Genomic DNA, 14,047 nt, shown 5'->3' on the forward strand with positions numbered 1-14,047 from the left:
TATAAAAGCGTTAAAAAAAAGGTATTTACATCAAGCTAATTTAAAAGTCATTGAAGTGAAGTGAAGTGAAGTGAAAGACTTTATTTAATGAGGGTGACCCGTGACAGTAACTTAACAGTAACTAAAAAAAAAAAAACAGTAACTAAAAAAAAAAAAAAAAAAAAAAACGAGCTAAAAGCGATAAAATATAATCAAAGTGTATTAAACGTGAAAATCAGTTTGCCGAATCTTTTTCAAAAAGTCTTTTGAGCTTGCCATGGAACGAATATCACGAGGTAGCATATTCCACTGCTTTGCTGCAGCATAACGCCACGACTTAAGACCATATCTGGTAGTGTTCACTTTAAGTATGGAAAGATTAAAATTTCCGCGAAGATTGTACGCTGTTCTCTTCTCAGTTATAAGATTTTTGAAACTGGATGGAGGCCTGCCTTGAATAATATTGTTCACAGTCAGTACATGTCTTGAGTGCGACGATTTTCTAAGGTTGATGTTGATCCGATACGCCCTAAGAGCGCTTCGTACGTCGAGATCTTGTCGCTGTACACAAATCTCAAGGCCCTCGCATTTGTTCTTTCCAGTTTTTCTATATTCCTTCTTCCACAGTGATAACAAACCTGACTACAATAAGAAAAATATGGTAAAATAAAAGCTCGATACAAGGGTTCCTTCGTTTTGCAAGGTAGAATGTTCTTTAACCTGCTTAGAGCGTTTATTTGGCTCCCCACCTTGCGACAAATGTCCGCAATGTGTGAATCAAATTTTAGTTTTTCGTCTAAAGTTATGCCCAGTAGTTTTATCTCCTTGGATACTGGAATCTCTTTACCCGCACATTCGATGCTGATGCCACACTGATTTGCATTTCCTAACACCATAGCGTTATATTTTGTCGGGTTGGCGATCATTCCGTTTTGTTTAAACCAAGAGGTGGCATTGAACAGATCTTGGTTAATCATGTTTTCTACTGCGCGGGGACATTCGTTTGAAGCATGTCAATTGGTGTCGTCTGCAAAGCTTAATAAGCTGCTCTCGTTTAAAGCATAGGCCAAATCATTCATAAAAATATTAAAAAGAAGCGGTCCTAATATTGACCCCTGGGGTACACCACTACGAACGACATTCCACGATGAAAAACTGTTTCCCAGTTTGAGTCGTTGGTAGCGATGTGAGAGGTAGCTCTGAACGAGGGACCATGATCTTTCATCCAGTCCGTAAAATCTAAGCTTTTCCAACAGAAGATCGTGAGGGATACAGTCGAATGCCTTGCTAAGGTCCAGTGTAGCAGCACCGATAACGTGGCTTTGATCAAGTTTTTCTTGCCACTTTTCGGTAAGTGTTAATAACGCCGCAGAGCAGCCATGCAATTTCCGATACGCGAACGTATAATCGTGGAAAATGGTATCAAAATAACTACTCATCTGAGTATGGAGAATGCGTTCAAACACTTTGTCGAATGCGGGTAGCACGGTGACAGGTCTAAAATTTGCTTTGTCCAACACGCTGTCCTTTTTGTGTAAAGGTGTAATCTGACCATACTTCCATCCTTAGGGGACTTCTGCCATTGCAATAATAGTATTTATAAGATCACTTAGCGGTTCAGACACTGATGGTGCCGCTGCTTTGACTGCGCGTGGCGGAATTAAGTCATATCCCTGGGCTTTGTTTGCCTTGATGTCGTTGAGTATTTGCCTTACTTCGTGGTGATTTGTAAAACGAAAAGTAAAGCTCTTACTGGCTATGCTGTTCGTAGGTAAGCGAGAGGCATGTGACTGATGTTGGAACGGAGCGTATGAATCGATTGTTAACCTATCGGTGATATTTGTAAAATAGTCATTAAAAATCTCTGCTACTTGAGCTTGATCGATAATCGATCTGCTATTTTCTTTTAAAATGATCAAATCGCTTTGCGCACGTTTCTTTGTGTGTAAAAGAGGACGTAGTGACCGCCAAAAAGCCCTGTAGTTTCCAGCACGTGAGCAGCACAGATGATCGAAATGTTTAACAACAGACTTTCGCCTCATGGAGACCACGCGATTTCTTAACACTCGGTATGCTTCCCAGTCGTCTGTTTTCCTTGTTTTGTTAAATTTTGGTTTTAGACTGTTTCGCTTCCGAATGGCCTTTCTTATCTCCGGTGTAATAAATTTGGATTGGCCTGAAGCCGCCTTACGCTCTCTCATTCTGATGGGTGCATGATCGTCAAGCACATCGGTATACATCTTTTCCCAAGCCCAACAGATGTCATTGATGTCTTCGAACACATATGCCACATTAAACGGCACACATGCATCACATCCTTATTAAAAGCATTCGCATCGAAGCTTTTAAAACACCTGCCTTTCGTAAAAACGGTCTCTGCTTTGGATAATTTCTTGTTAAAGTGCCACTGAAACGAAATTTTCGTATGTGAGATTTTTGCTTAGTAATAAAGTTTCAACCTTACTTGGAAACACTGCCGACTTTTTTTTCGCATACGGTAAGCGAAAACTGTTTTTTCAGCCGTTCGAAGTTGGCTGGTTAAGCCCAAAATTGGCGGCCATCTTGGCGCGGCCAAAACAGCCTAGTGACGTCACTGGTTGTATTACTCTCATGCTACGCTGAAAATTTAGAGTGATTATGGGAGAAGAGAATACTGTTCGAAGCTCCCCAAAAAACATCTTAAGGACATCTCAGAGCTGTAAAGCAGATAATCACAGTAGCCTTAGACAAGAAGAGGTGGAGAGTCGATCCTGGGGCTTTTCAGTCTATTTAATTCGATATTTGCAGGATATTTTATGTAAGCAAGCAAACGAGTGGGAGTTCTTAGATCGCAAAATGATCGGGACTCTTGGTGAAATGGCCACCACTCAATTAAACAATACCTACACTCATAAAGTAAAAAAGACATGAAAACAAGAGAAAGCGGCTTTTGAAATTATTATCCGGACTGCTGCTGCACGAATCGCAGCAACAACGCTTCGAGTTTCGAGTCGCTTCGCTTCGAGGAAACCGGACGCTTTGTGAGTTTCACCGCGGACGAGATTGTGCTACAGTGACCTTTAGTCCAGTTGCATCTGTTACATCCTACAAGTTATCAAATCAGCAACAATTTAAGAAACCCTCTTCTTTTATGTGAGGGAGCGAATTTAAACTATAAAGGTAAACTAAGCTGCCATGACCCTACAGGTATGTTTTCAGGAAACGAGAGAAAGCGTGACAATGTCGACGGCGAAAGGTGATATATGCAAATTAGTTCAAATTCTGTTTAATAAACCTTCGAAAGGAGTGTAAACTAGTGACGTTTTAACGAATTGCTTTGAATTTGGATACCATTAAATGAAGATCATAGACATAAGTATGTACTAAAGAACTCAAAGTAATCCATCGACCGTGAAATATTGCAATTGGGAGATACGTGTAAAAGAGAAGCGAAATTCGCGCTTTGTTTACACTGATACGTATGCGACGATAAAGCAAACCCTGTTGTGGATCAAAATTTTCAAAGACACATTTTGTCTACCACAAGAACTTTCACTTATTAGTATCATAAAAAGATGCCCTCTGTGTACAAAGAAGTACTCGACTCAAAGCTTGTGGACCGTTAATAACTTCGTGATTATGCGGATGGCTGATGCGCTTACGGCTTTTACTGCAGTAAAGTTGCCGAGGATATATTCGAACCTTGTGTAATAGAACTTAGATAAACGTGAGAATCCAAATTTCAGAACCAGGCTGAAAACAGACGACTAAATATCGTGTTTAGGCTTTAGGACGTGATATAAAAGTTGCCACACTCGTCTTCGAAATCTCCAATCGAGTACTCAAAATGTTCGAAAAGTAACTGAGCTGTTCTAATCTGTAGCATTTATTTTGGTGAATCTACACTCTTTGGCGCCCTCCAACGTTCATGATATGTATTTCCTGTCAAGACTGGACAGAAATTACAAGGTAGAAAACTAGCAGGTATCGACAATATGAAAAATAGACTTGAATAAATCAAGTGAAAACAAGAGAGAATCTATAGCGCTTCTTGCGTGAATACAACCAGTGACGTCACAAGGTCCTTAAATTCGGTTCCAGAGCCCGGACACAGTTTTGCTCCAAAAAGTCGATTTCAGCAGCTAAAAAAAGCACTTTCCGTTAGGATTTGACAGAAATAAAGTTCACCATTATTTTAAGCACGTTTGAAACTACAAATTGGGGTAATAAAAGAGAGTACGAAAATTTCGTTTCAGTGGCACTTTAAGAATAGTGTAGACCAGTTTGTGATCACTCAGGCCTGTCTCCATTGTTCCTGATTTTAATGCAAATGTCGGAGAATTTGTTGCAATAATGTCCAAGCAAGACTCTCTAGAAATTGAAATCCTTGTTGGCTCCTTTATGAGATTGTCTAAGCCGTAGATGTCACAGATATCTAAGAAAGCTCGACCTTGTTTCCCCGCTGTCTTGTGGTTTTAGAATATCGCAATTGAGATCCCCCAAGCATAACACACTAGCTCGGTTTGAAATCGCTGCGTCTAAAATTTCGCACATGTCGCTCGTAAACGTCTGGTTGTTTACGTCTGTTTACGTCTGTTGTTGTTTACTGACGGTGGTTTGTAAACATTAAGTAAAGACATAAGTCGCTGTCCAAGCTGAATGTCGACGAGTATAGCATAACTACAGTACAAGCAGAACAAAATGTTTTGTTCTTTTGCTTGTACTTTTGCTTGTGCGCGAGAACGCGCTGCTGTAAACATACGGAATTTTCGATTGGGGAAGGCAATAGGCGGGCTAGTACTCTTGTTACCGGTCTAATAAGCACTCCCCCCTTGAGAGCCGTCTTTTCTTATAAGTGTTCATATTCCAATAAACGCCCCTTCCAGCTTTAAAACTTATTCAACTTCACATCACTTGTGAGTACTGTAGAGGAGCACGAGACGAAGAGGACAAAAAAGTCTGATTTCCTGACGGGGGTCGACCCCGTGACCTTCTGCTCAATACTACTCTTCAAAATCAAACCGACACGTGAGCAGCAAGTCTACAGGGCTGGGCCGACACACTTTACTGATCTTGCGTACCTGTAATTTATGTTAAAATTAGAGCCCTTGAAATGCGGTGACCAAGCACGATCTGAAAGTGCGTGAAAAGAGGACATTTTCGAACCCTTAGTGTAAAACCTCTCCCCACGGCAATGGTGTTCCCGTATGGATTCCCTAAGACCCTCTATTTCGTGCGCGTACAGCGCTAGCCAAACCACAACCTGACCACGCCCTTGGTTTTGGCGTTTATTGTATCTTCGGGTTGGGCTGAAGCTTCAAGCCGACATACATAAGCGTAAACAGTATTTATTGATTTGCGTTACAGCCTGAATGAATACGTATTCAAAACGGACTCCTCAACTATTTGTTCAATTAAAAAGGCGCAAAAAGTAGCTTTTATATTATACTAGTTTGACCTATGACGGCTTTTTAAAGTACATTCGAAGATCTCAATAGACCGTTTAACACTGGGTAGATAAACTAAAGACAAAATTCGATTGCTGTTGTATACGGTATATATAGGAAAGAGGAACTTATGTACAATCTTACTTGCCTTGTATTACTGGAGCAGTTTACGACAGCATCTGCTCAGTTTTGAAAGCAAATGAACCACATAAGGTTACATTTTTGGCCGTGGAGCATTCTACTTGTACATGTTTCATGCTGTTATCTTTTCAAATATGTGATGGAAAATAAAAAAAAAATGGTTTTAAATTCTTCAGAGAGACAATAGAAGCTAAATAAATTAACAGCTAAGTGAGCCATGCTCCGTTTTCTCAATAAAGAATTAAAATAGCGCGGCTTAAATACTCCACTTCTCGAATTCTCGAGTTACAATTTTATGCTTTGCTTCTGCTACTGGGTCGCTACTCGTTATACATGTACACGACTGGTTTGCTATCAAAAGCATCAACCGTGAAGGTTTCTAAGGTACATCAGCTTCAATATTCTCCTTCATCCTTACCGTACATTTTCTATAGGGAATCTTGGGAGAATTTGGTGTAAGCCAATACGTCCTCCTTTCTCGTAGGCTGCCGGCCAACGTGATTTTCAAATTTTGCAACACTTTTTCAAATTTTCGAGCCTGGAGTGAACCGGAGTAGGAAAGTGCTGAAAATCTGGTACATTTTTTCAAATCATGTTAACAAAGAAGGTAGTAGTACTGTAATTAAGGAAACAACTCTAAGCTTAGGTACATCCTTCGCATGTTATATAAACTTTGGTCAGCCTCGTCCATAACTTTGTTAAGAGAAAGGGTCCCTAAAAACAGGGTGTCTGTTAGCGAGCGATTAAAGGTTGACTAATGGAACGACACAAAAGTCCGCTTGACCTGAGACAAAATGAAAGTCACGAGAGTTTGATTCTGTTCATTCCTGCCTTAGCAATGCCATCACGGATGGTTACAACTTAATGTCCTCTTCGGGAAGCGGGTTGACATAAACATCCGCTGCAGTGTCAGCATGGCCGTTTGTACCATTGGCAATCGCATTTGCCTCGTCCTCTTTGGACAGCGTGTTGGCATCAAGTTCAGACACGTGATCGTGGCTATCGGTTAGCGGGTTGACGTGAACCTCGGACAGGCCGATATCGTGGTTGGCGGCACCGTTTCGCCCCGGTTTACCCAGATCGTAGTCCACGTTGTCCATGTGGTGTTCCATCTGGTAAGCTGCAAAGGGGTATGTTAACATCACTGCAAAGAAATCTTCAGCCATGTTGCCATAGATACCATACTTCTCTCGTATGGAGTTACGGATAGAGGTCGCATAGGCGAAGAATCCGCATAGTACTGTCCAACCAACGTATGATATGCCCTCAACGATGGGTTCGAAGGCCATGAAAACAATCCAGAGATAAAAAGGAATTGCAAGAACCAACATATACAGCCATTTGCGGTCGTTTGGTCCGCCGATCTTTGCTGCGGCTTTACCAAGTGGATACCATGGTGCAACGACTGCAAGAAGAACTTTTCCAACGCTTGACAGAGTGGGATTGCTAAGCACGTCTAAGAGGCCTGTAGTAAACTGGGGGCCGTGAGGGTCAAGATCACCAGCATCCATTTTAACTGCTCTCCATAAAGACACACACATAAAGCACAACAGGACAGTGTAAGGGACGCCAGCCGATATGGACATTGCCTGCAGAGCTTTCAAAGCGTTAGTACCTCCCGAATAAAGCAGAGCCGTTGCACAGGCACCTTCTGTTAACGCCCAAAAGATGCGCTGAATGACGGGTGGTTCAGGATCGCCGTTGGCAGAGAGGCAGTCGATGACTAGGGAGCCACTGTCGGAACTGGTCACAAAGTAAAGGATAATGCTAACCAGTGAAACCACTGAAAGGAACATTCCCAGGTCACCATACTGGCCCATCACATCAAACCACATGTCGTTTGTTTGTCGGCACGAAAGGCGGAACATGCCATTCAAAGCCTTCGTACTACCCTTTCCTCCGAGCGTAGAATTACAGGTGATGTTGGCCAACGTAGCCTCTCGTTCCATCTTTAAACCCGCGGTACCAAAAATGCAGAACCACAGGAACGAATATATTATAGGCGCCGTCATTGTACCATTGATAAACTGCCTGATGGTTCTTCCCTTTGAAATCTTGGCAATGAACATACCAACAAAAGGGGACCAGGCGATCCACCATCCCCAGTAGAAGATGGTCCAATCGTTCATCCATGATTGGGCTTCCTTCCCGTCCGGTGCATTACCAAGTTGTGCAAACGCGTCTGTATGAAAGCCAAGTTGCACAATCCACTGCAGGTAGTAGCCAATGCTTTGAACGTAAACGTTGAGTATGTGCCAAGTGTTGTCGGAAAAGAAAGCAATCATCATCAGGAACATCCCGAGGGTGAAACAGATTTCACTCAGGCGACGGATTCCAACCTTCAGGCCGCTGATCACTGAGGCTGTAGCACATGCAGTGACGCACCAAATGATGATGATTTGATTAGTGACTGTGACGTCAATCTTGAAAATGCGGTTAAAGCCGGTGTTCATCTGAATAACACCGATACCCAGACTGGTACAAACGCCAAACATTGTACATACCACCGAAAGGATGTCTACGGCATCTCCCATCCAACCATAGATCTTTTCGCCAATGAGAGGATAGAAACAAGTGCGCATGGTCATGGGAAGGCCTTTTCTGTAACCCACAAAGGCGAGGAGAAGACCAACAACAACGTACACTATCCAGCCGTGGATGCCCCAGTGAAACAGGGTTACATTCATGGCGTCTTGGGCAAGTTGATTATCGCTATATCTATAAAGCAAAATGCATGCAAAAGATAAGTGTATGACGGCACATGCAACGCACATGCTGTAAAAAATTACAAGAAAAGGTCCACATTTAAAATTGGTAACTTTAAGAAATAACTTTTCGCTTGTCTGTCTAATCGGCCAATTTTCAAAGCGATGACGTGTAAGAAGTTTTACTAACTGTGTATCAGACCTTTACTTTCTGAAAGAAGGTAATGAGATAAAGGTATTAACAAACAATGACAGAAACAAACGAAGTAGATACTGGAAACAAATTACAAGAAAAGTCCAAATTTAAAGCTGGGTTTATAGAGGCAACTTGAAAAGACAATTTTTCGTTTGTCTGTCTAATCGGTCAATTTTTAAAGCGATGACGAATAACATGTTTTACCAACTGCATCTAAGACATTTTGCTTGGGAAACGAATGCAAAGTATTTCTCATGTCGTGTCGCTCTCAGTACACCCACGCAGCTAACAAGAAAGAAGCTCTTCTCACTCGTTCTCTTTTACTCGCTTGTTCTCACACACTTGTCCTCCCTTCGATTTTACTAGTGGAGAGCTGACTGCTTTTCACAGGCTACTACGAATTTCATACAAATCGAAATTTTTGTTATATCCTACCTTCCATAATAACGGTTTCCAGCTTCGTAACTTGTCGTAGACGCATAGTGCCACACAGGTTCAGCTGTAAGGAGACAATAACATGAAGCCGAGTTATTACATATTAACGTCAGCCCTCTCATTTCTCTTGACTGTGTTATGTAGAGGAATTCTTTGAGACACAAACTTCAAATAGAAATAGTATAGTTATGGTAGATCGAATAAAACAGTATTATTGTTATCGTGGTAAAACTCACAGGTCAAGTATGATTTACAGACATGTCTCATACAGAAGAAACAAAATATGCTTCAGTATTAAACATCACAGCAGTCGTGAATCAGTGAAGTTTTTATACGACGTGCCGAGAAGTTGAACTCACGACTTGAGAGAAAATACAAGCCAGCAATATGGTGCAGGGTCGAGACCCGGGACCTCCGGATTAAATAAAGGAGAGGGTCACTCCAGAAAACTTACTTTTTTGTCTCCACCTATGGCAAGTAAACATTGGTTTTTGCACTCAGCGAAGTTTTAGCCTATAAAGTGCCTGCTATCCTGAAGAAATTAGTCTCGAAAGAAGCCCAAAGTTCAACTATCGGGGCGGCAAGTTTGAAACTGTACTTGACAGCCAGGCCGTGTTTTTGTCAGTAACGTCATTCCGTCCAAGTCGAAAGTGGCGGGAAGCAGAAAAACCTGCAACTCACTTGGCATCCTTCACAAGGTCAGCAAAATGTATTTTTTCAAGCGATTATCCATTCACTATCTTCACTGCTATTATTTTCGATAAAAGGCTCAAGAGTAGCCATAACCTGGAGTGGTAGTTGAAAGGCTTGTAAAATCCCCTGGATCAAATGACGTCACGAAAACGCGGCCTGGCTGCTGAGTACTGTTCGAAATGGCAGCTCTTCGGAACGTCTCACAGGATTGGCTGAGAAAATGATATACAAACAATAGTAACAATGGACCGTAGCCCAAAACGAATAGAGCTTTGTGCTGACAAAATCCAATGAAATTAGAGGCTCTAGAGAGCTTTATGACAACAGGAAATGGAGGCAACGATGTCGAATTTTGGGCTTTTCTGGAGACGAATTTCATATAAAGGAAAACCTGCACTTTAGAGGCTGACACTTCGGTGAGTGGCTAAACTTAGTGCTAGGTTTTTATTAGTGACAAAAAATGTTCGTTTTTTAGAGCGACCTTTTCCAACCACTCGGCCACACTTTCTCCATTTATTTACTGTTGGTGATGATCAGTTGGTGAGATGAGTCTCGTGTACGTATTGACTCGAACTTAGGTCTTTTAAATTTGTTCACTTTAACACCGTTATTTCTTGACCACGTCCTATAATGAGCTGATCCGTCTCAGGGAAGTCTCTATATGTATGTGACAGTCCGAGGAGGGTAAATAGCGTGACCTTTTAGACTATTTACGTTGAATAGCGTGACTTCGCACGTTTGAATGACAAATAGGAATGGTCTAATTTTGTTCCGTCGCTTTTTAGTCAATTTGATCCCCATAACATATTAAGTTTAATTGTAGAACGTTAGACCGGTAATTCGGCTCATAGCTTGCACCGAACAGATTGAGTGAATGAATGAGTGATGATCAGTGGTTCGCGGGGCAAGCTACAAAACGGATGTTTTTTTTTTCCATGTTTGGCAAAAGGTGGCATACCCGTAATTTAATACTTCCACTCTAATCCCACATTTTCAAACACATACGTAGGGTCTTCTCTCAGTGCGTCTCATGAGACTCATCCGTTTTATAGGCCAGCAAAATTTGGGATTTAGAAGGCTTTTTACGATACGTGGGGGAAGTCCAAATGCTATAATGACAAACATCTTCGCTTTGTCTGCGTCCGCGAATTTTCTCACTGCTGAGGTTTAATGATGCGGACCAAGAAAATTCTCCTGTGAGGACTTTTAATAGAATAAAAATCCATATACTTTAATGGGGTTCTTTGTACGGCTTTTTGACTATGTTTTATAGAGAACAACAGTGGAATCCCGCTTTTTCAAACCCACGATTTTTCGAACCTTCCGACAACTAGAACGCAGACAAACTAGAACTAGAACCTCAACTGATCTGATCTTTCAATCCACCTTTCGTTTCCCTTGGTCGGGACTCCACTGTGGTTCTTTTTTTTTTTTTGGTATTTCCCGTTTTCGGTTTCATTGACGTGTGGTAATTTTAGTGTCAGCTGGCTGTAATTTTACTGATGAGCTGTATTGTTAATGACGTGCAGTGAATTTACTGGCTACAGTGCTGTTTACTCGCTTTCAGCCAGCTAAAAACACATTCTTGCCATTTCAACCTTGCCGACCTTGTTATTTCCGCCCGAAAATAAAAGCTTAATCATCGCATTCATCGTTTAATGAAAACTGGAATGATCAGAAATGATCTCGCTATATCGTGGTGTATTGTGTTTGACAATCGTTTGGAGGAGTTTCAAATGCGATTAAAATCGAGTCTTGTATATTTGTTTATAAACCTTTCTCACGAAGAGAGTCGAATTATCTCTTCTTTTAGGTTTAAAACGCATGGAATGTAAACTCTCTCCGTGCTAGGGATAAATCGACAGAAATGTTCCTGCCAAAAATTGAGTTTCATTGAGTTTATAACATATAGCGCATGACAGTCTGGTCAGAAGCATGTGTGACAGGAATAGCCCTACTTTGAGGACGCATACACAAGAGGTTTATGTAAAGATAAAACTGTAGGCTGTCTGTCTAAAAGCTTAAAATCCTTGATTGTGAGGAAATTATCGATCTCTGACAAAATATTGAAAAGAAGCCAATTAATGTCTACTGCGAAATGACACACAGAAATATATCGGGGACATGAAAGAGAGAAAATCAACTAGTAAAACCTAGTCCACCCTACTGGAGGAGAAAACAAGTCGCGTGAGCACATCGCGTGCGCTGTTTACCCAGTGTTGACTAAAACAAATGAGATCAAAGGTGATCAGGTGCTTTTTCTACGAAAGTAAATATTACGGTACAAAAGCCAGGGGGGGGGGGGGGAAACATTACTGTTTTCGTTGCTGTTAGGAAATATTTTCAAGTTTAGCCAACAAAATAATTTCACACAAACTCGTGACTTGAAGTGTGACGTAACTACATGTGTGGGATCGAAAATTGATGAATATGACATTTCTAGGTGGTTTGGTGTCACAGCCAACACAGTCTGCGTTGGTAATCACGAGACAATCAGGTTCAGTAAAAACAGGTTATTGAAGATTCCTGTTGTCATGTACAGACCAATCACAACGCGTCGCAGCCTTTCAACTTTGACAAAAGGCAGGATACCGTAGAAAAAAAAAACACAAACAATCCGGGAATATTTAGACAGGACAGATGATTTGCATCCAATTTCTCCTTAATATAGGAATCCCTAACACACAGTCGACGGGCGGGTATAAACAACGAGGATGTCGTCTTCGTAAACCGGAATATTCTGCAACTTACCAACTAATTGTAGAAATTCGAGCAAACTGCAATGATTAACATTTTAGATAATGGCCAATTCTACCAAATAAGTCCCATTTGAAAAAAAGATTAAATATAATAAAATTATCGGAGGCCGCGATAGGTACGACTGACACTAATATAGAGGTTGCCCTTTCTTCCTTTAAAGTGCAACGAGGTTTCCTTCCAAGAGTTTTAGACAAGTTAAACAAGTTTATTAAATCCAAAACCGGTACATACCGACTCCGAAGTAGAACAGACCGACTCCTATCCCGGCGGCGAACAGCATTGTGAAGTAAGTTGCGTCGCTGAAATCCGGTTTGTCATCTGGTTTGCCCAGTTTCATGCTGCCGTATTTCGAGAAATAAAGCACAATAATGAACACGGCCCAGGCGTCTTGGGTACCAATGTACATCCAGGTACAGGTTTCGGTTATCCATGCCATCCAACCAGTCATCTCGTTGAAAGCCTGCTCGGATCGAACGGAGCACCAAATCACAAAGAACCAAATAGTGGCGGCCGATAGGAAAGTAACAACAGGGTTGAATCGGAGATTCAGTCCAAATCTCCCACATTTCCAACTGACGCGAAGCCAGCGACATTTTTGTGAAGCGTTTTCGTCAATCTCCATTTCTGTGCTGCGCGTTCGGTGCGAGGCGTTGCGCCAAGATTACGGTTCAGTTCGACGCGCGTCAATTTATTGCTGATTGATTTAGCAGTCCTCTTTAAATATTGGTTTTACGGAATGCGTTTATCCGCCCATTGGTCGTGACACGTTTGTCTTCCGTCTTTTTGACAGGGTTTGAATTTCACAGATGCTGTGCACGTACGCTAGTGAATTTACTGAAGCGAGTAATTTTACTGGACAACACGTCAAGCTTTCTTGCGTTTTTCGCACTAAAGACCACCAAACAAGCTGCACGCCTTATTTTTAACTCAATATTACTTCAAACGAGAATTAAATGAATCTGTAAAAAATAGTTCAGCGAGGTTCAAAAGAAACCGCGCGCTATTGGCGCCATTTCATAACAGGTGACAAGTAGCAGCGACTTCGATAAAGGAGCAATACAATCATGACAACAGACGGATAGAACGGCTTAATGCTTCGTTATTTTCTTTTTAATCACTCGTCTGGAGAAAGTGCTCGTGCTCAAAACTAGCTCTGTTGACACAAAAACAGCCAAGAACGAGCCAGGTCACACGCAGCAGCGAAATTAATCCTGTGATGTTAACAATGCCACATTGGGTTAGAGGTTTCGTTGTCGTACAAGCTGGGATGCACACGCATTTGCTGCATTTTACGCTTAAGATGCTGTTTGAAACCCAAAATACGAAGTATGACAAATAATTCAAATAAACAAACTGATTGTGCGATAACGAAACTTCACAACCTCGTGGCGTGAGTGACATGCACATTGATAGAAAGGTAAACTATGAATTTTAAACCTTTCAAAAGGAATTATTTTGATAAGTGACCTGTTAGATGAAAAAGGTCAGCTACTCTCATACCAAGCCTTTAAAGCGAAATATAAATGTAAAACTAACTTCTTGAATTACTATCAAGTTAGAAGTGCTATTCCGGACAGCTTACTGGCCAAGACAAAGAACAATAACTTGGAACCGCTCTCCAAGAGCATCTTTCTACAAAACCACTCAATTTTCGATCTTGATAGTTCAACGAAGGTAAACTTTGAAACTGCGAAGGTAAAGGATTTCTACTG

The 14,047-nt window shown here is 41.4% G+C and overlaps 1 protein-coding gene across 1 annotated transcript; it reads right to left on the reverse strand.

Annotated features, from left to right (window-relative positions):
• Positions 1–6,141: 6,141 nt before the first annotated feature.
• LOC110043589 (uncharacterized) lies at positions 6,142–13,034 on the reverse strand. The gene is made up of 3 exons (XM_020749057.2): positions 12,567–13,034; positions 8,883–8,946; positions 6,142–8,264 (listed from the first exon to the last, which is right to left on the reverse strand). Exons 1-3 carry the CDS (start codon positions 12,955–12,957, stop codon positions 6,401–6,403), a joined length of 2,319 nt encoding a protein of 772 aa, XP_020604716.2. The 5' UTR covers positions 12,958–13,034; the 3' UTR covers positions 6,142–6,400.
• Positions 13,035–14,047: the final 1,013 nt, after the last annotated feature.

This window comes from Orbicella faveolata, unplaced genomic scaffold (genome assembly GCF_042242905.1).
Source record: "Orbicella faveolata isolate gen_17 unplaced genomic scaffold, um_ofav_v1 contig_1, whole genome shotgun sequence".
In the NCBI taxonomy this organism is placed as follows: Eukaryota; Metazoa; Cnidaria; class Anthozoa; order Scleractinia; family Merulinidae; genus Orbicella; species Orbicella faveolata.

Bases quoted from the DNA above. Each gene is read 5' to 3' on its own strand.
- LOC110043589 (XM_020749057.2), bottom strand. From the start codon at position 12,957: ATGGAGATTGACGAAAACGCTTCACAAAAATGTCGCTGGCTTCGCGTC. The intron at 8,947-12,566 runs GTATGTACCGGT...GTCTCCTTACAG, and splicing joins TCTGTTCTACTTCGGAGTCG to CTGAACCTGTGTGGCACTAT. The intron at 8,265-8,882 runs GTAGGATATAAC...TTTGCTTTATAG, and splicing joins GGAAACCGTTATTATGGAAG to ATATAGCGATAATCAACTTG.